Genomic DNA, 22945 nt, shown 5'->3' with positions numbered 1-22945 from the left:
ATAGCAGAAAAACAATAAAAATTAAATGCCTTTCTGCTCAGACAATTTAGCTTTTGCCTTTGAAAGCACAAGTAAGATAAATTGTGACATGTTTTCACCCAAAATGCTTATTAAAGGTGATATGGGCACAGCACACAGATAAACCACATCCTGAAGCAGGGTTAAACTAGGTTTCACATGTTAAAGCTGAAGTGCTATCTATCTGGAGTGCTTAGAGGTACCTTCTATATTTGTATATGCAGTTTTAGATTGACAAATGACAAGCATAGCCTGTATTTATAAGGATGTCATTTATTTCACTTTTTATTAAAATCACCAGCTACAAAATAGACATTTTGTACATACTACTCATACATAAGCAACTATGAGAAAATTACATTAGTCCTAAAATGAAGCCATCGTATTGTGCACCTGGGACGTGGTAAGGGGTCGGAAACAATGGAAAATATATGGAGATTGGATAAGATATTCACATCACACTGGAAGGTTAACCTGTAGCTTTGAAGAAATCAGTGCACATGTTGATCAGAGAGTTATTTTCTGCAAATATGAAAAAAGTTCCAGTTTGCTCTCAGTTTAAAATACTATAGCCACTACTGCTACAGAAAGGAACTGTGTTACTCCTGTCTGACATGTGCCACAAGGGTCACAGTGTCTGGAAGCAGAGAAATGCACTAAGAACATGAAGAGAAACAAGACAGTAACACTTTTTTGATAGTGGTGGTGTCATAAAACACCATGGACCAAATTCTTAGCTGTTGAAAGCTTAGCTTTTCCATGAATCAAAGATCAAGTACTCACCAATAACCTGGACCATAAACAAAACATCCTGACACTGTATTCTGTCTTTCCCTTCAAGGTCAAAAAAAGAGAAGGAGAAGAGCTAACAGTCCTGTCTAACTCAAGAAGCAACAGCAAAGTCATCCCCGCCATGCAGCATTCCTTGTGCACTCTGCACCCCACCCAGAGTGACGGGGAGGCAAAATAAACCTTATGGGCCCTGAACTTACTTAAAGGCTTTCCAAGATCAGGATAGCTGGTATAGCCAGAAGCACTAGGCAATAAATGATGGAGTGATTTGTAGGTATTAAAGGGCAAAATCCAGGGGCCACATTGTGATACTCATTTTCATATTACTATCAACATGGGTTTTGCTTGAAGTCCAGTGGATCACTATGATAGCACAACTATATCCACTTCCAGGACACTGGTAAAGGCACCTGTCAAGGGCTGCAGGTGACCCTTGCTCTCAACTACTGCTCTGACAGTGTGACCTCCTTGGTTATCATTACCTTGTTAAGCTTTCCACACTATCATCCTGGAGATTGGAAGTAGGAATTTCTCTCAATGTTGGATCCTAGTACAATGTAGGAAATTAAAACAAGGAAGCACTGTGTTTTAAAATAGCTTTCAGGAGGACAGAAAACACTATAGCAGAAAGGTTCATACTGGTCAGTGCTACCTCAACAGAATAAAGAACAAACAGCAAAACATTAAAGCTGAGTAGATGTTGATTACAAGGTGAAATACATGGCTATTTCCATTAGTTTGCTGCAACAACTTCATCACAAGAAATAATTTTCTATCTTTACAAAATGGATCATTTTTATAGAATAAAAAACAGATGAAAAGTATAGTCTAATTCTTAACACAAAGTGCAGAACTTAATTTTTTAACTTAAGATTGACCAAAAATGTTCAAATTGTTCATATCCTAAAATCACAGGAAGACCTTTTCTGATCACCACTATTGTAATTTCAGAGTGGAATTACAAATTATACACTGGTAACATAATGAGTCATCTCAAATCTGTAGGAAAATACAAACAAACAATGACAAATAAGCAATTTGCTAGATTATTAATATAAAGTGACCATGCATAAAAAATATGTCTCTTCTAGGTAAATATATATTTTTTTCCTCTGTTAAAATTTTAAAGTGCATCTAAAACTTCTAAATAAATCTTTACACTTTAGAAATAGATGAAGGTGAACAGCATTTTAGAAATTATAGGTAACTCCTGTTAACAAAGAGGTAAGTAGTTCTAAACGTTATTCCAATATTTTCCACTCTCCTAGAGGGGTGGTGGGTGGGCACCACTGGCAAACACTGACTGGACCCAATCACTGTGTTTCATAGAACCACAATATCCTGTGGGTTGGAAGGGACCTTAAAAGGTCATCTGGTTCAACCTACTCCCAGCAGGGTTGATATTGGTTACTCAGGGCTTTGTGCAGGAGCTTCCTGCAAACCTCCCGGTGTGGTGACTGCACTGAGCCTCATGCTACTGTCTGCCTGTGCTCACAGCAGAAAACCTGGGCAATCCACCTAGTTAGGGGCTTTGAGAAACTCATTTCACATAAGTTCACAATTTCCAGTCTTATCATGTTAATTACCAACCAAACTAAAATATTGACAGAGCAGATAAGAGAATTAACTAGCATATTAAGGCTCACTGACAAATCCACTCCTAATAGCAACTTCAGAGGAATTTTGCCTGCATGCGTAAGTGACCAGTTTGAGCTACATGGTGCACAGGCACACAGTAAATAGTTGCCCTTCCTGGGACATAGACACCATTTTCAAAAGCGCTCCCTTCTTGAGGAAACACTTCCAGAATGGCAGCAATGGTGCTGGAAGCAGCAGCCTGCCCCCCAGCCCCCATCAGCAAATACTTTCCTGTGAAGGGGTGTTCTACCTGCAAAGTTCTCAACACCAACCTGTAAAATGACAGTTTCCAAATTATACGTCGAGCTTTTTACTACCTTTCACAAAATAGCACCAGAATGCTGCTGCCACTCTCTCTCCATAAATATCACTGTGAGCAGCACCTGATGCTGTGGAACTACAGCTACAAGTCCTTAGCAAGAAGTTCAATTTCATCCAGCAGGAAGTCCATGTCCTCTCGGCTGACTTGCGGGCTGATAACCACCTGGCGGAAGAAGTTGACTTTGCCCCGGTGAGGCTGGTACCCAAGCATCATGCTGCCTTTCTTCATCATCCTCTCCTTAATTATAGGAGCAACCTGAAAGTAGACACAAAAAAAAGGTTAATGTCACACTCAGAATACAGCATCTTTGGGCAGGAAGTGTATTTTGTGACTTAAAAAGTTTTTCTGAACTGTCTGAGTTTTGCACCCCTTGCCTGTCTTCCCCACTGCCTGCCCCAAGGAAAGCCAAGCTCATACCTGCAGGTTTAAAGCACTGAGACCCTTGGGTTCTGTAGTTCCTAAAAAGAATTGGAGCAAGATGTAAACCCTGGTGATTGAGGCATTCATCTGTGACATGGGAAAAGCTGGGTTAAGGTCCCTAGTCTTCCTGATTTAGATCAAAGGTTTGAACTCAGGAAGAACATCAGCTGCAGCTGGTTAAAAGCCGGGTTTGTCTCCTTGTGATAACTAGGCTAAGCATGACTTCTTGCCCTTGATGACCCTTCTCCACCACATCTGCAAAGCATCTGCCCCTAGAAGACATTCTGCTTTGAACCCCTGTGAAACTCAAGTTGCCAAAAAAGTCAGTGTGATGCAATGTTAAAGGACAAGGCCTGATCCTGGAGTTTAAGATTTAATCTCTTAGATTTAAGGCATGAGTAGCCTTTGGCTACACCAGTCTTGTGTTGCATGGGATGAAATCTCATAGCTGTCTTACTGCAGAAAAAACCCATGAGTGAGATTGGCAGAGTCAGGTCCTTAGAGCAGAGCATTTGATCTCGTCCCAGCAGGGCTGTTAACTTTGGCCAATTAATCCTGTGCACAGCTTAAAGCATGTGAATAGTTCTGCGTTGTCATGCATGAAATAGGTCATAAGCTTAAATGCATTGCTGGACTATTCCTTGGAAGGCAGAATTAAGTATTTTGACAGGAGTATTTTTTAAAAGGTCTCACATTTTAATATATTAGTAATAACACCAAGGTATTTCAGAACAGCGTGTTCCTTCTCTTCTCTTTGTGATGGTTTGACTTTGAACTAAGAAAATAGGTATGTGACCTAACCTTGATTTCTGCATTAATTTATTTCAGCTCTAAAGCTTTGTGCCACATACTACTGCCTGATTTGCAAAAGAAAAATTATGACACCAACCTTACCTTAATAGCTTTATTTTTACATGGCATATTCCAGTAGTCTTTTTAGCTTGGATAGAAACAGATAAGGTTCTCAGCACTAACAGCCTAGCTTTACTGTGTTTCTTTAGTGCCCCAAGAACAGGTTGCAGCAGCAGAGGAGCAGCTGCCATTTCCTCAAAACAACATTCCAACAGCATGGACATAAACTACAAGTAGCTACTTCTAAATGCATTAATCTAGTTTGCTTGTGGGAATAGCATGCAAATTAATAACAAATTTAATTTAATATATTTCTTATCAAATCAAATCCTCTCTGCTTCGGACCAAACATTCCAAACTGCACCCACGCCAGCTGTGTCCTGAAATTACCTTGACACTATGACATCGTGTCCCAGAACTGTTGTGCTGGGCACCATGTACATACAGAAAATAAAAATTTCCTCTACTTCTGTACTTGACAGAGCCCCCAGGTGACTTCTGCTCATGGAATAAAGACACTACAAGTGCAAGGGGAGAAGCAAATTCTTCTTAATACACTTTTTCAGGGTCTTCTTTAAGATTCAAATCCCTATGGCAACTTTTAGCCTTTATTGATGTTCCATCAGAGTTATTTCATCTTTTGTATCACATTATCGATTCTCTTCATCCCAACACCTGGTGCTCCATCATCCATCATCCCAAAATGTGCAGTAGCACAAATGGAGGCCATGAAAGCAAAAGCATTTACAGCTTCAGTAATCTGAGGACTGTAAATATACTGTATTTCAGTAGCTCTTTGCTGGTGGAAAGGAAAGGTAGAAAAACTTCACTTTAATGATCTCATTTATTATCTCATTCATCCTCCATGATAATGAAGCTGTCCTCTTAATTTGAAGTGTGTTCATCCCTTCTGTTCATCAACACTTCCCACATAAAGAAACAAAACAAAGCACAAAACTGGTTTCTAGGCTTTTGACAGGATTCATTTTGGAAAGACTTTCCATCAAATATTTTGCATGTTCTTTTTGCTAAACTGGTGCAGTCAGTGTAACAAAACTGTCAGGGATCCTAGCCACAGAAAACAGTAAGGAACAGAATCTGTGTTCAAATGCTTAACTACATGTCTCACAAAAGAACCATTAAACGATACCTGCATGCTGAGGCTTGGACTTGAGTGGCACAGGGTATGACTGCGAACAGAAGGGAAAGGCAGCTACCACTTTGCAGCAGAAAAATTAGACCTATAAGAAACTAATTTCCTAGCAAGGAGTTCAATGTGTTTAATTCCCCCCAAAGTCAATGAGACCTGAGGATGCTGAAATATCAGAAAGAGCTGCACAGCCCCATTCAGGATAGGCTCCTCAGAAAGCAATTTAGTGAGATTGCTTCACCAGTCCAATTATTTTCCTCCAGAACTTAGTTCAAATTGTAAATCTAATTCTTTGTGTGGCCTATCCGTGGAACAGTCTCAAAATTTTAAGTGTAATATATCCTAAACTTGAAGCTCTCTTTTCTCCTTTGCTCCCTTCACCTCTTCCTTCCCACTGCTAGCCTCCCCTGCTAATCCAGCCTGGCGATTATTGTTTCAAATGCTCACTACAGCAGCATAGAAGCTATCAGACAGGTCCTTCTTCCACCTAGGAATGCAGGCAGGGGGTGCCATGTGTGCAAGGCCATTCTACAGCAGAGCTTCCCACACTGCACTGTGCAGCCACAGCCCAGGCAACTCTTCCTAAGGATTGATGGGTTCATCACAGTCTGCCTGTGCAGAGCTACACAGCAGCTGTAACAGCTCATACTTCCCTTTCTATTAATAGCAGAGCCTTTTAAAATAGACCAAAAATTGCAGAGTAGTTTAGCTCCTTCTCTACCTACCTGAGTAACAGGGTAACCTCTTTTCCCACTCTCAGCCAGCACTTAGCCACACTACAAACAGAAAGTTTTAGCCCTAAACTTTAAGCTGTTTCTATCGAGAGTCCAGACCACAGCTGATCCTCATATATATTTACATGGAAGATGCCAGTGCTCCTTTCCAGCACATACACACACAGAGCAGTGTGATGAGTATCTGGGACCAGCTCAGACACTACAGCTGAAGTATCTAGTGCACCAGGGGGATCAGAAGAGCAACATATCTCCTTTTCCATATCTCAGGTATCCTTGAGAAAAGTAATTCTGCACAGTCATACCAATACCTTTAAACCACTGTGTCCTACTAACTGACTCACCAATGACACTTAATCCAAATTTCTCCAACACTTTGAGAATTTCCATCAGGCTCAGGTTGTAACAGCATAACACACTTCAGCAACCAGCATTACAGAATGAGTCAAAAAAGGATTGAGCATATTCTCAGCAGGAGAATCCAATACCTAGTGTCTCCAAGAGCTAGTTCCTAAGTTTGGACAATAAAAAACTTTTCAGAGGACTTGATGAAACCCCTATTTGAGACAATTTCTTCTTCTTTCAAATAGCAAAGCCTCCAAATCCATTCTCACTTTAGTCAAGCTATGCAAGCCTTGTTCTTAGGCCAAGAGCAGCCTTCTAGCACATGGTTTTCTTGTGCAAAGGGAAACCTCCAAAGCAGCTCTGTAAAACAGGTAATGTTCTCACTCCATTAGTCATGGCACAGTACTGTACTTTGGAATTTATCCACTGTTAGCTGCCTATTGGTGAACAGTATGGACACTTGTGGGAAGAATTGGTTTGTAAATTTTATTCTAATAACAAAACAAAAAAGAAAAGTCGCAATAAGATAACCAGGTGCTTGACTTTTTCAAATCACATAATCTCATTGACTTCTAAAATACATACCCCACTATCACCAGTTTGGAGTTCAAGTTGTGCACTTACTCCAAAATAGCAGATACCTTGTGATGTGAAGGAATAGAACAGAGTAATCTGGCTCCTTTGTTTATATGTGGTAAATGCACTGAGCCCCCAGCCCCAGCTGCACTGGTGCTGCTGGGTATGGATAGCCAAATAAGTTGCTCTAAAGAAAAGTAGAATTTCCCAACAAATATGCTATCTTGCTCTTTTTTGCTGAAATAAATAAATCAGCACCTACTGGTTTTAATTAGCCCCTTACTTTTCTGCGCTAATGTTGTCTCTGACAATTGCAATTAACAGATATGCTGAAAGTGCAAGAAAGCTCAGGCTGGACAACTGCACAATAGCTTGCTGATAATGGAAGACCGTGTCAACCTTGATTAATAATTTCTTTCTCTAATACCCTCTTTTAATCTGTAAGTGATCTCATTTTAGACCTAATTCAGTATTTTCAAACTGTCCCGTCACAAATGATATTCCCTGCCCCTGACACTGTACTTCTGTTACCTGGATGCCACCTGGACTGCCCTCGTTCTCACAGACTCCAGCTGGATTTCTCTAGTCATACCTGATGTTACATATCACAACATTTTTTCCAAACTGTAGGCTAGAGGCTATAAGCTTTAAAAGCAACATTCTGTTATGTTTTATTTAAACACTAAGGCAAAAGGAGCAAGTTGCAAAATTGCTAACAACGTTGGGTAAAAATATTCTGCTAAGCAATCAGTTTATGAAAATCTATTGCTTCAGGGGGGAAAAAAATGCGAATTTGACAAATAGCCTAAGGTATCATCAGCCATAAAAATAAAGAAACCAGAAAAGACTAAACTTCTTCTAAAGTTTGGAAACAAACATATTTTGAGTATTTGTTTCAAAACATTGTTTTCAATTAAAACTTAAATTCAATTGGAAAATGAGCCATTTTTATTAAAGCCAGTAGAAAAGGACTGAGGAAATTGAAACTATGCAAATGCTTCATTTAGCTTGCCTGAAAAAAACTTTCTGGTCAACTAAAACCAAGAATTGCTTCCAGTTTCTCAATTCAATGGCCAAGCAAAAAAAAAAAAAAAAAATCACTATTTGTACAACCATAAGTATGTGGGTTCAAAAGTGCTGATGCTGCTTAAATAAAACATCTGTAGAACTTTTGTCCCTCAGAAAAGAAAGTATGAGAAAACTCAGGGGACTGCCCATTCTGCTGGCAAAACCTGTCTGGACATCTCATGTGAACAGCTTTGAGTAGTATGGATGAGTCTAAATGTGCTAACCCTGCAAGAACTACAAAGACAGAATGCCTACAAAAACTAGTGTTAATACTGGCAACTGCTAGCAGAAACGTTTTTCCAAATCTTCGGAACGGCTCCCAGGTGGCTGAGCATCTCTGCAACATAAAGCTGAAGAGTTATTCCAGCTGCTGGCAGCAGCAGCTCCAAGTCACAGAACCCCACTCTGCTTCTCCTGATACTAATTTCCAAATTGCCATGGACTTCAATGGAAGCAGAATGTAATTATCTAAATTTCCTGCTCAAGCCTCTGCTTCAGGTGGTAGTTTGCAAACAGCCTTCAGCTCTTACTATAGAAAGCCACATTCGCAGTAAATCAATAACCTTTCTAGGGATCCATAAAAGCAGGCTAGACAGCACTGGAAGAACAGGAGCATATTAGCAGCTCAAACTATTCCTCAAATACAGCCTTGATTAAATTTTCCAAGGTACAGAATACCACATGAGAAGCTGGCTGAAGATTCGTAGCTAAAAGACAAAAAAGCTGCCCTTTTGACAAAATGGAAAGATCACATTCTCACGATTTCACAGATATGAGAAACACATTTTGTGTTCTTGTCTCGATTGTTCCTTGCAATGGAAGACAAGTTTATACAGAACAGTCCCTCTCATCTGACCACAAAAATCTATTTTGTCTCCCCCAGAAGGGGCAAACTTTCATTTGGAAGGTCATGATTTTTACTTGAAAGACCACTATTGGCTGTTCAAAGTCTGCAAGTTATTCTTCCTACTAGAAGTGACCAGTTCGAATTCATGCATATTCATAAGAAAACAACTATTGTACAGCAATTACCACAAAAAAAAAAAAGTCAATAAAACCCCAATTAATGAAGTATTTGGACACAATCCTAAATTTTTGCATAATGGACTATTAATTTCAGGGGTTCTTCACAATACGGTTTCTTATCTTGCTTAAATGACAGAACAGTAGTTCAAAGTACTGGATACAAACTTGACAAATAGGACTGGTCCCAAACCCTGCCAGAGGATGTTTGGACAAATTACTACATCTCTTTTGGGTAATATGTTTCTTTTTTCCTATACAACCCTTCAGAACAGTGAAGTCTTTATGTGTTCATACATCACACATTGGTGAGAGTTGGTCTCTTCTCCCAAATAACAAGCAATAGGACAAGAGAAAATGGCCTCAAGTTGCACCAGAGGAGGTTTAGATGGGATATTTGGGAAAATTTCTTCACTGAAAGAGTTGTCAAGCACTGGAGGAGTCTGCCCAGGGAAGTGGTTCAATCTCTATCCCTGAGTGTATCTAAAAGCCGTGTAGATGTGGTACTTAAGGACATAGTTTAGTGATGGACTTGGCAGTGCTGGGCTAATGGTTGGACTCAATGACCTAAAAGGTCTTTTCCAACCTAAATGATTTCATGATTGTATGATTCTATCTATTGCAATCAGCCCTGATACAAGTGTACAGAGCATCCACAAGGTATGATACATGTATTTAATAAGTTCTCTGTTAAGTAGGTCTCACAAACACCTGCCACCACATGTCTGCTGCATTTCCCAGTGTGGCTCCAGAAGATAAGCTTGATATCAATTATTGCAGTCAGTATCAAGTAAGAACAGTAGCTGACATTTTAATATCCTTCACTGGATGCAACACAAATGAACAAAACACTTTCCTTGGTTGGCTGTAATCACAAAACTAGCTAAATACTATAAATATTTGGAAGTAATAGTGCTTTCATCGTATTTTAACACAAAGAAAGTATATTCCCCACTGCTAAAGATCTTTCCTTGCCTCTTGCTGCATCATCAGTTGCTGGCTTTAAAACAGGATTTTCCCCTCTTGGTGATAATTAAAAACAAACTCAGACCATTTGTCAGCTGTCACACCAACTAGGACAATCGAAATACCAAATATTTGCACACCCAATCACAGCTTTGTTCCTGTAGCCAAGGCTCTCTGTAAAACCCAAACATGTTTTTCTTTTGTCTAGAATTTGTTCTGGGCCCACATCCCTAAACCACTAATAAATTATTGCCTTACACTATTGCGCCAGCGTTCCCCTTGTGCCACACCAGGCAACAAAAGCAGAAATAAGTGCATTTGTCAAAATAGCAGTAACCACTTCCACATTCTTCAGAGCAACTAACATATCAAACAAGAAAAGATGCTGCTGTATTTTTGTCCCAGAACCAACATTCTCTGTGCATCTTCAAGTCACACTCAGGGCTGCACAGTATGTCCACACTACTATATATTGCACATCATCTTCCCATCCACTGCTTTTTTGCCAGAAGACACATTAACCAACCCCGCAAATCACTGAAAATTACCTGAATAATAGGAGATGGTGAGCTAGCTTCAGATTTTGATTGTCTTAAATGACTTCTTTAGGCTGGTCACTTATGCAAGAGAAAATAGCCTTCAGACGAAGGCTTTCACGCTAATGGTATTGGCCTCTGAAAAGGAGGAGCCAGGACAGACAGCCCCCAGAACAGAATCAGCACTTGGAACAAGTTTGTGTGTGTTTTTACTTACAGCTAAAAAGTACATTAGTGAACAACACAGCTTTCCAGGTGCACTGTCCCATGTCTGATTCTGCCTGAGCATATGTGGCTTCTCAAGACAATTCACATGGAATTCTTATTATTTTTCTGTTATTTCTGTGTTGCTTTACCAAGGTCTTATTAACAAGCCATGTAGAAAGTGCAGGGATCAAGGAAACGCCAGAGGCTTGCACACAACACTATGATTCCAGAGTTCTGACCTTTAAGAGAGTTGAGCACTGCTCTCAACTACTTTTATGAAACTTACAACTCTAGGTTTTATAAAAGCAATTATTTTAAAAGCTTTCACGGCATACACAAGGTTCTTCTGTGCACCATTTTATTGAATTCTCATTTTAGTGACTAAGATTTCCAGTCTTTCAACCCTGCCAAAGCTCCCCTTCTCCATCCAGGACGAAAGGGTAGCATGTCATCTTGAAAGCAAGAGTAACAAAAAAACCTATCCTTTTTCATTTCTACGCATGGGGCTGAGATTCCACTCTACAGCACTGAGGGAATAAAGAAACCATAGTGCAATCTGAGTGTCTGGGGCTGGGAGGAACACTTTACAACAGGAGACGGTTGCATTACATGGTGACACAAGTTCAAATACTTGACATGCTTCTAGTGTAGAAAAAGGAATGTCACTTCAGAAAGTTGGAATGATTCCCAGCTGTTAAGATCTTATTTACTATTTGCACAATTCAGCTTCTGGTATAAGATATCAGCACCTTCTGTATTCCCATTACAGTAAGAATTACTGAGCAGTAATGCATATTCTTTAACCAGATCTAAAGAAAAATGGGTATTTCAACAAAACTAGATAACTTTTGTGCCTTGATTTTTTTTCCTTAATGTCATCATACTGACTTTCTCAGAGACTGCATACAATGTCTTGGGGAGCATGAGGGGATGGTGTCTACCATGACCCAAAATGCTAACACAAAAGTAAGGCTGTTGTCTAATTTGACCATGCAATTTAACAAAGTAAATGAGCCCATTTGCCCCTCCACACAGTGAAATACAAGACAAATAATTGTCAGTTATCAAAATAATTTTCCTACCTGAGACTCTTTTTTGTAAAGCTTGATATGGCTATGAAATAAAGGCCACTGAACCCTATCAAAGTCAACACAACACTTCCCACGTACATCTTTCCCCCAGACAATGTTCACTCCAGCTCAGCCTTGCTCCTCTCCTCATTCCCAGGTGAGCTGTTTTATCTTTTTTTTTTATCCCCAGCTGAAATCCAGCATATGTTACAAACCTCTGTGATTAATGCATGGACAGCCAGGAAACTGAAAGAACAAAGCAGAATCTCTAGGGTGTCAAAATGTGCAATCTTATAGCAGTCTGAAAGGGTGAAAAATGAAAGGAAAATTATGATTTGCACCTACGAGTATTTGCAAACTAAAGAGCCAAAATACAGGTAATGATGATTGATAATAGTCTTAGGTAAGTAGAACTAGACTGCAGTCAATCCCTAGATAATTTAAGGTCAGTTGAAGGGGGAGCAACAGACTGGGCACAAAATTTAGAATCCATTTTGCAAGGATTTGTAACCTCAAAGGAATACACGAAATAAAAATCTGCTGACCTTGGGCCTAAACCCTAAGAGTCATAGATATGGCTCAGTATTCAGAGGTGCAGATGAAATCTTCTAATTCTGTACACCAAACTTCTCTGAAGACCTTATTCTTTCATCAGTCTGACCAGGAATTCCCTGTGGACTATGGTAAATGCCACAATTTCCCTTAGTGCCACAACTATCTATAAATCACCCACAATCAGGAGGAAAATAAAAGCAGGGTAAAGTGTTTGCATGTTTTTGTCAGGGTTCTGCACCAGCATAGATATCCTTACAGACAAGGAGAGAGAATGAGAACAATCTTTTGATCTTTGAAAGCAGTTATGATCTGCTATATAAAACTCATCCATTAAAGTCTGCTAAATTTCACTTCCTTTATTGAAAAAGCTCTGTAGAACTCAAGAAATACAAATAATCCTCCTACAAAAGATTATAAAATCTCTGACTGGTCAGTGTGTCTGGAAAAGATTCTCTACATTAATCAACATTCACCTACAGAACTCTGCCACTGAAGTCACAGGGAGTTTTATATCTAAATTCACCTGTGGTAGAGTTAGACTAACCCATGTTTCCTAATAAATATCACCTATTAAATTATCTATTGTTAAATTATCTATTAAATTTGAAAGTAAGGTCTAAATATCTGCTGAATGGATATCAAGCTCAAGGATTTTCTATTGCTTTTAGAGGAACACTTCTCAGTTATAAAAAATTTTTTAGACTTGTAGATATTTCTGGCCATACTGACCCCTTTGGAGAGTAACAAAAAATCCCTCCCTTGTAGGCATGAAAAAGAAATATATTCCATCTCATTCCTCTTGAAATTATTACAGCTAGAAAGGAATCTGTACTTAAATATCTGAAGCACAAAATGAAATCCTATGAAGAACTTTGTATCTCACTAAACATGAAAGAGCAGGATTTCCTCCCACTCATACCCGCAAAAATTTCTGACACCACTCACAACATCACACAAGTATAAAGACTGCTTAATTGAGCAGATGATGCAAGCTATACACATTTTCTGTGGCATTAATAGTAATTGATTTTTTCTGAACATCTCTGAAATTTCTTATCAAGCAATAGCAAGAAAGGGCAGTTTTATGTGAAGAAAGGACAATTTAGGGCCCAGACCTTTTTCCCTCTATCTACAAATTCAATGTTTACTTTCAGTTCCTGCAAGAAGTGTTTGATGCAGTGGGAGGAAAGTGCAGCTCCTCTCTCTTCCTACTGAAGTTGGCGATAGGAAACAGAAGAGTGCTAACGTAATAAGTAGATGCTAATTTAAGTGGACACAAGCTTAAGATTTATTGACCTGAGAGCAAGAGGTCAATATTTATTCAGAGAACAGTAAGTCTTTATACTTCGTTCTCACAGTTGTTAATCCAATATATTATTAAATCCATCCCATTAAAGCTAATCAGACTGTGTGTCCTCATGGGCCTTGTTGCCAATAGTCATTAGTATTGCATGGGTCGTTATTACTGTGCTTTGATAATTAAATCATATAATATTCAATAAAATTAAATATATGGGGATATAAATATTTATTTTTCTCTACCATGACTATATTGTCGTGCATTTCATTAGGTTTTTCTTCATGCTGCTGTAGACCTTTCTTACATTCTTCTGCCAGGACCAGCCCAGCTAAGGAATCTAAAGCTCTGTTTGAGCTACACCATTTTCTAAACTTTTTCATTTGTCTTAAAAACCTGATACTCTTAAAGCCACATCCATCTACTTGTCATACACTACGCAAGTAAGAAGGAGAGTCACAAATCAGTAAGTAGCTGCTGTTGGGGAAAAGAAAAAAAAGGAAAAAGAGCCATACTCCTGAGTATAAGTGAAAAATTCCTTCTCTTTTGGAGTTTTACAGTGCTTTCCGTCCTCACATTTCAATGTACTTCTTAGATAAGAAAAAATACTATTATCTCCACCTTAATCTCTGAAAGGAACTGAGTCACACAGAAAGGAAATAATGACTGAGATCTTAATCACAACTCTGTGCCAAAGATAGATGCCACTCAGGTACATTAGTGAGCAGGACAGAATATTTTTAGTGCAAATTGGCCTTGCAAATACTCTCGCAGAATGCAGACAGGTTCATCCCATTTGGGTCAAAGAGCTTTCCTTCCTGGAGGAACCTCAGCTGAACTGCAGCAGCAGGATGCAATGCAGAGTGCCCCGCTGTCAGTGCAGATGCCAGCTCCTCCAGCTCCTGCCAGCTCCTTAGTTAGCACTCCATGAACTCACAGCACACACCCAAGGCTGCTGACTGGTCTGAGCTTCACTCTTGGTGAAGGCTTACTGAGGGACCACAGAAAATCAAAGCCTGGTCACTCCATCTTCTTTATACCACACACATCACTAACACAGGCTACCATTTCCCAAGGTCCAGCTCTGTATATTGACTTAGATTGATCTTTGACAGTATTTTTCCTTCAGGACCTACACTGTTTACAGACTGTAGTTGGTTATTTTTTTAAGAGCCCCGCACATCAGGGGAGCAACAGCTTGAGAGGAAGTGTTAGGTACATTGAGCTTTACTATGTGTTACCTAGAGACACAGCCTCCAGCACTGAGGATAAAATGGGGAAAGTAAGGTTCCATTCCCATCATTTTGGCAGTCTAAAGGTTAGACATCTAGCCTATGCTAGCCATCTAGGTTTTGCCTTTAATTAAGGGAGAAAAAGAGGCACCTCTAGAGACTGATTCATCTCATTCTAGAGTAAGACAGGCCTTAAGATAGATGGGCTCAATTTGGAAAAGCTCCTCTCCTCCTCCATGGGCTTCAGTGGAAGACCTCTGCCTAAGTTTTAGCTGGCTAAAGCAAAGTAAGACAAAGTCCATGCAGACAGTTTGTCTTGAATCAAAGCTATCTAAAACCCGTGTTCCTCTGCTTTTTCTAACTGCTGGATTGCCCCAAAAGCCACACTGGACACAGGAGAGAGGGAGGATATCTAGAGTACAAGCAGACTCAAGGGGAACCAAGTGCTCCTCCATGACTATAACATAACACACTATGAAGTCTAAGAAACAAAAGCCTGCAAAGGAACGCTAATAACCTGATCAGTTAAAATGGAGAACATCACATTAATTACTCCTATGACTATCAGAAGAGGATAATTGCCCCTGGCATGCAACACACAAAGAGAAATAAATGAAAAACTGTCACAGGAATGTTAGGTGAGGGGATCCTATGGGATGCAGAGGGAAGAAAATTCTGTGTCTGTAGAAAGCATAATATGCGATGCCTAGGTGAAGAACTAAAGGTGTGAACAGAGAGAGATCAGGAGGATGGGGGAAGTTGAGGAAAACCCCATGCAGCATTACAGGTTTGGGGCAAAGTGGCTGAAAAGTAAAGGACCTGGCGGTGCTGGTTGACAGCAGCTGAACGTGTGCCAGCTGTGCCCAAGTGGCCAAGAAGGCCAATGGCATCCCGGCCTGTATCAGCAATAGTGTGGCCAGCAGGACGAGAGCAGTGATTGTCCCCCTGTGCTCAGCAGTGGTGAGGCCACACATCAAGTCCTGTGCCCAGTTCTGGACCCCTCACTACAGGAAAGACATTGGGGTTCTGGAGAGAATCCAGAGAAGGGCAACAGAGCTGGGGAACGGTCTGGAGGGTAAATGCCATGAGGAGCAGCTGAAAGAGCTAGGGTTGTTTAGTCTGGAGAAAAGGAGGCTCAGAGAGAACCTACTAACTCTCCACAACTACCTGAAAGGTGGGGGTAGCCTGGTAGAGGTCAGCCTCTTTTCCCAGGCAACCACTGACAATACAAGAGGAAATGGCCTCAAGCTGCACCAGGGGAGGTTCAGGTTGGACTTCAGGAGGAATTACTTCACAGAAAGGGTTGTTAAACATTGGAATGGATTGCCCAGGGAGGCGGTGGAGTCACCATCCCTGGAGGTGTTCAAGGAATAACTGGATGTGATACTTAGTTGCATGATCTAGTTGGCAAGGTGGTGGTCCGTGAAAGGTTGGACTCTATCTCAGAGGTCTTTTCCACCCTAATTGATTTTGTGCATAAAAATAGAGGGAAAGTAAGATAAGCAAGGCAGATACAGAGAGACAGATGGTCAGTATCCTTACCTAGATGAACTCTGCACCTAATCACTGCACACTACCCTTCATTCTTATTAAATCCTATTTCTTTCTTCTGTGTGGGTGTGTGAACATTAATAAACTCCAAGATGGACAAGCCAGCTAGCAGGACAGGAGGTCTGAATACCTGCAACCAAGGTGTCAGCAACTGGATAGACTCAATTTCTGAGCCCAGCTACTAGAGAGACAGGAATATGCGTATGTTTCAAGACTTCAGTCCTTACCAGCTGAAGAGAACATGGTTATTTGTAGTGTCCATGTCTGTATGACATGAATTTAGATGTGTCCATGGGGGTGCCAGTAAAGACACTGCTCTCTGTGCTGATCTCTGCAGCCAGCTGTGTGTATATAATGTATTGTTGGTGTGTGCACATGCACATGTGCACCTCTTGGAATTTGTGTACTTGAGGGCAGGGAACCACCGCGCTCTCACACCTATTGGGCTGGAACAGGACGAATGTTGCTGGGTCTGAATTGCCAGTGCTCTGAAGTCTTTTCTGTGGTTGATAACCCAAGCCAAACCATTCTATGATTCTGTGATTTTCACTGAAATGGTTGGGACCTGTGCTTTGAATAATTTTCTATGTATAAGAAATCATTTGCATTTTATCCCAGGAGCATCCCATTGGTCCCACAAATGCACACTGATCATTGGGAAACTCTGTTTGGGGTAGAGCTTCATCTGGCATGAACTTGAAATGGAACTTCAGACTAGGATTAAATTCACATACGTTTTTACCTCATTATTCTATCATACGTTAAGTTCTCTATGATAAAAAATTAAAATGCACAGAATGAGGCAATGTGATGCTTGCATTTCTGAGGCTGTTTGAGCAAGAGCCATCTTTAACCAAGAACAGTTGTGAGAATACATGCTAACGCCATCCTAAGGGTGTGCCTCAGCTCTCTTGACGCTATTTCCCTTCTATGTTTGGAGCCAGTTTTTATAAATTTAGCACATACCAATTCCTTTGGTGCACTGCTGCCAAGCTGGCCATGTGTACATGCAAAGATCAATTTTTCCTGTAAGCACAGATTACTTGCACGCATATGTTACATATGTAATACATGCAGCTGTGTAGGACCAAGTTAGAATGAAAGTCAAGATTGCAGCAGACTCCTCCAAAAAACAGGAACACAAAAAACAAGCCAAAGGAAAAGCTCCATCTTGTACATGGCACAGCTCTCCAACAGGCTGCAGAGCAAATGACTCTCACATCTAGCATGGCTATAGGCTATTGCCTCCTACAAGCTTCAAACTGTAGTTATTGTACTTCCCTCAGATGATTCTCATTATAACTGGGATGAGTGCTGAGTTAAAAACTCAGTGTATGAATCATATCATCAACTCAGTTGTCTGGAATTTTGCTTTTCCACGCATTTCCTTGTTGCTACACAGATCACCAGTGTAAAACACATTGTAGCTGCATCGAATTTCCTTTTGCTCTTTTAACGCTACAATAGCCTGTGAGCAGATACTTATCCACTGCTATCCAGCTTCCTAACCAGTGATGATCTTTGCCTTCACTGCCTGCCTCACAGAAGTCACAAAGAGTTACAAATATTTATGCTGAGGTTAAATCCAAGGGGGATCTCTTTATCCAGCTTCTGGGATAAAGCCTCTGCATTGAGTGCATGTGTTCTGCTCAGGGGAAAAAAAAAAAAAAAAAAAAAAAAAAAAAAAAAAAAAAAAAAAAAAAGACAACCCAGATGTTCAGTTTAAGCTTAATTTAAGCCATGCCATTGCTCCATGCACCATCAGATCGCATCCATCTTTCCATACATGGAGGTAACTCCATAGCACTGCATCTTTTTCCATAGCCATCACCTCTGGCACCTCCTCCCACACTGGAGCAGAATGAGGGTCGTTTCCACCAGCTTTTGACCTTGCCAGGGAAAGGATATACATATATGAGTGGTTCTGAGCCCTAGTCACAAGACAGGCTGCTTCTTCCTTACAGATTTACACAGAGGACAAAACATAACTGTTCCCTGCTATTAACATTTACTGTTCATGTGACAGTCTCCTTCATTTAGCTGTTTATTTGAACTATATTTATTTGGCCTATAATAGCTATAGTACAGTCCAGTGTGTTGTACAACATCATCTTACATTCCTGTGTGTTGTACATTTCCTTTCTGTCTAAACATTGCACCATTGATATTTTCTACCTATAGTCACTCTGCACAGTACTGTACTAGATTTCCCCTTGTCCTGGATCTCTCTAGGTCCACCTATCAGCCTCCATTCCTGAACATTATACCTTGGCTTTTTTAGTAAAAGAATATTTTTGACTGATTCTCATCAGTGGAATGCATTTTTTCCAGTTACAGGATCCAAAACACATTTTGCAATCTTTCCCTTTGACACCAGTAGTAATCTCAAAGTGTGGGGCTAGAGCAGGTTTCGTAATTTCAGGGTGGGCAGTAGAGAAATGGTTTCTCCTTGGTTTGTTTTTAATCCAATAATAAACTGTAATCATGTTTTCAGAGTAATGTCCCCCCCCTTTTTCATTACCACCTTTCATTAACCAAAGGTAATCAATCTGTACATTCAGAGACTTAAGTTTCAGTCCATAGCAATTATTTCAAGAACTGGCATATTTAAATTCCTGTACTGGGGACACAACACTAACCCCAGCTTGAAGTTATGGAATATTTGATGAATGTTTTACGATCGAACAGACAGAAGCACTTCCTACGCTTTTATCAAACAACTGATTTTAAAAAATCACAGTTACATCAGGATATATGAATTTAGCAGCACCTCTACCTTAATCTCTAAGATGATTGTACTAAAGTGATTAATCATTGATGGTCAGCAAGAAGAGTTTAAAAGCTTGGTAGGGAAAACTGTCAGTCTTGTGCTTTCATTTTCCACTGTCAGCTGTGACTTTGGGTAGCAGAAGGGAGCACACAACTTGGGCTGCTTTTCATCACCATCTAGTGCATGAAGTAAAGAACTGCATGGCTTTAAGGAGTGGCTGATTTAAAGTTAAGCAGCAGTAGGATTACAGTTCTTTTCATCATTTCTAGGAGACCTTAAATAGGCTTAGAGAACTTGAAAAAGCAGGAATTTCCAGATGCCCCTAGCTTCCTGATGAAAGTTAGATGTTTCATGAAAATACTGTTTTCTAGTAGTCTGTGACTATGATGGTCTAAGGGTATAAAGAAAGCAAGACCAGCGTGGTGAAATAGTGTCTTTTTCAGTCCAAGTTACTTAGTGAGAAAGAGCAACATGGTTTCAAGCAAGGAGTACTTTCATCAAGTCTCTTCCAGGTGTCTAGATGCTACATTCATTTCATTGCTTTCTGATTTTTTTTCAAGATAGTCAGAAATACTATTTGCAAAATTCTTCACTTACAAAAATTAATTGTGTGTATTGTTATAACTAAAGCCCACATTCTGATTGTGCTCCAGCATTTATCCATGCAATGGGGACTTCAAGGCTGGTAAATCAGTTGGATAACTGGACAGAGGAAGAGCCTGAGTACCACTGGGGTGGAAGTTCCTGGCAGCTTTAGGTTTTGACCATTGCAGGACAAATTGCACTACGCTTTTCAACAGCACTGGTCAACCAAGGCCAGTTCCTGGATAACAGACTTGCTTTTCAGAAACCATACTGTGTCTCCATCCACAGAAACTCAATATCTTCACCCTCAGGAACTTACTTTAAAAGACCAAAACAAAACAGAAAGTATGTCTTCACTAAAACAGCTTCATAGCTTAAATATTAAATATTAATTCTTTGAATTTTCATCAAAGATTAGCAGGAGTTTCAGGAGACAATTATCTATGGCCTTTGCCTGTAGACAGCAGAACAGCCTTCTTTTTAAGGGAAAAAATGCTTCTTTTCCCCCTGTTTTCTTATGAGGCCAGGTGAAGGAACAGTCAAAGATGCTTCAACACCATGACATACCAGTAGCCTGTAGTCACTGTTATACAATATCTACCCATGCTGATAACCTCATACAGCAACAAGCCAGAAATAATGTCTAGAGGTATCCCTTCACATCTGAAATTCAGACCACCAGCTGAACTGTCAGGGAAAAAGCAAACAAACAACAGCAATCAACTGCTGTTGAAAATGTATACTACCTCCTCAAATATGACTGTGTTCAGACTCCATATAGGACACTCAAACCTAGGAAGAACTGTAAAATACTTACAAGTTTCATATTTTATTAGACACATATCTCTCAATGATACTTATTCAATATATCTTATTAAAGGCAACTTTTTTAGTTTAAACCATGCAAATCAATACATAATTTTATACAAAGGATTGAAGGAAAAAAAATAAAAAGGAGAACTAGTGTTGCTAGGAAAGTGGGAGATAACTCATGCTTGCTATAGTTTATTCTTAAACAGCTCGTGCCTTCAAAACAGAGTTTGCAGTATTAATGAGGAAATTATGTTGATTTAAGAACTGGAAGAAATTTCTTGCCCCCTCCAAACACAGGGGTTTTTTCCGTGACTGCACCAAAGATACATTAACAGCCTGAGCACTAATTAGCAGTTCCAACACATTACTGTCGTTCTGGTGCCCCCCGATGGTCATCTGGCTCTACTACTACCTGCGGCTTAAAATCCTCTTGGAAAAGCCGTGCTCCAGAGGTGACCCCCAAGTGCACGTGCAGCTCTTCAGCCGGCTGGACCCGAGCCCTGAGCCTTGGCACAGCTACAGACACAGCAGAATTCCCATCCTTGGGATCCAGCGCGGGGCATCCAGGGCAGGTCCTCCAGCCAGGTCCTAACCACCATCCCTAACCACTTCCAGCAGAGCACTGTGGATGCTTTGGCAGTGAGTCCTCCAGGTCAACACAACTGCCTCACAGCTACTGTTGATTGTGAAAAACAACCCAATTCACAAGCACAAATGCTACATAGAATAGTTTGGGTTGACCTTTCAAGGTCATCTAGTCCAGCAACCCTGCAACAAGCAGGGACTCCTTCCACTACATCAGGCTGTACAAAGCCCCATCCAGCCTGACCCTGAATTTTTCCAGGGATGGGACATCTGTAGAAATCTATATTATATTAATTAAACTGACGCATCGTTCAAGCAGCCAAGACACATGGCTGTGTCTTACCTGCATTCCCCACACCCTGTTACCACACACTGACCCAGCACATCCACAGACTCTAATTCATACAAAAATCAGTTTTGCACATCCTGTCCCAACTCACCAGAGGGGTGGTGCAGACCCAGTATGATACATCTTCATTTTAAACCATACTGTGGCCCAAAGAAATTACTCAGTGGTCTATAAATCAGCAGACCCCCTGTGAACTCATCACAACCTGACTATACTCACTGAAGCCTAAGGAAAATGATGGTCACAATCACAAAGACTGTTTTTAAAAGACTTAATTTCCAAAAAACTTCAGGTGGAAAAGATAGATGAAGGCTTAAAGCTCTTTAAGAATAGATTAGATGGCCAAAAGCTGCAATCTTTCAATCAAGAAAGAAGACAGCTTTATCTAAAAGCCCATCCCGATTTATTGGCAAAGGGAAGATAGCAAAGCAATATTTAACAAGTTGAAAGAGGGAAGCAGATCAGATAGCAATCAATACAAATGTGACATGAAGAAAATTTATCAGAAGGAAAAGAGAACTTTGACTGACAGGACTAAGGAAAGAAGAAACAGTTTAGTATGTTCATTAGGGATCACTGAAGCCCTACCCATGGTTAAATCATTAAAAATGCAGGCAAGGCAGAAGTGCTCACTAAGATTGCTTTTTCTGCTGGGAGGATTTCCTGCCACAAACCTGATGAGCTTTGCAAGCCATCAGCAGCTATTGGGAGGTTAAAGGTCTGCCAAAGAGAAATTTTTAGGTCTATAGGCCTGGATGGTTATACCTAAGATTAAACACAGCTCACTGAAGCTGTGGATAATTTTTAGGATAATGTGGAAATTTCAGAAAACAAGCACTAGTATTAGAAGTGGTAAGGAGATAGACCTAGTGAAATAAGGTTGCTTAAGTCAATATGAATCTAAAGTTAAAAAAGAAAAACTCATGCTGGATTTAATTTATAATGAGTTAAAGGGTAAGAATACATAGAAATTCTAAAATTTATAGAAACAAATTCAAAATGTAGTCTTTTGTGTTCAGTTATATTTATATCTTTGTCAAGCACCATTTTTTTGGGTCAGCCCACCTTCATTATTTTCTGATATTTCAAGTTTTCTTGATGATTTATTTGCACTTAGAGCATTAATAGGAAAGCCTTACACAAGCCATTTAAATGAAAAATAGCAGGAATAATTCACACAGGAACAGCACAGAAGAATCAGGACCACACAATGGCAATGCAGTAGGACTAAGCAAGATTTGAATAGCTAGCATATCTCCCCACGAAGGAAGAACAGGGCGTCAATCAAACATTGCTGCTAGGGAGGCTCCACAGAGACCAGGATTAACCTTGATGCTGATCCTCACTGTTGGTTTTCTGAAAGTCAGTAAATGACAGCTGATACCATTTGCAAGTGAGAGACTCACAAAGGGAAAAAAAAGAGGAAGACAAGCCATTGCACAGACCTGAGCTGCTCCAGCTCAGTCAAAAGGTATGTTGTGCATGCAGGGA

General features: G+C 40.1%; 1 protein-coding gene across 2 annotated transcripts in view; it reads right to left on the bottom strand.

Annotated features, from left to right (window-relative positions):
• Nucleotides 1–275: 275 nt before the first annotated feature.
• The window catches only part of GADL1 (glutamate decarboxylase like 1), an 84251-nt gene continuing 61581 nt past the window's right edge, over nt 276–22945 (bottom strand). For both annotated transcript variants that reach the window (XM_042043889.1, XM_042043890.1), the window contains exon 15: nt 276–3025. In XM_042043889.1, the coding sequence (XP_041899823.1) occupies nt 2852–3025 (174 nt within the window). In that variant the 3' untranslated portion in view covers nt 276–2851. The remainder of the gene's footprint in view (nt 3026–22945) is intronic.

Source organism: Corvus kubaryi, unplaced genomic scaffold, assembly GCF_017639235.1.
Source record: "Corvus kubaryi isolate FWS band 111438036 unplaced genomic scaffold, C.kubaryi_AGA036_p1.0 37398, whole genome shotgun sequence".
Lineage (NCBI taxonomy): Eukaryota > Metazoa > Chordata > Aves > Passeriformes > Corvidae > Corvus > Corvus kubaryi.
This window is presented reverse-complemented; position numbering and strand designations above follow the sequence as displayed.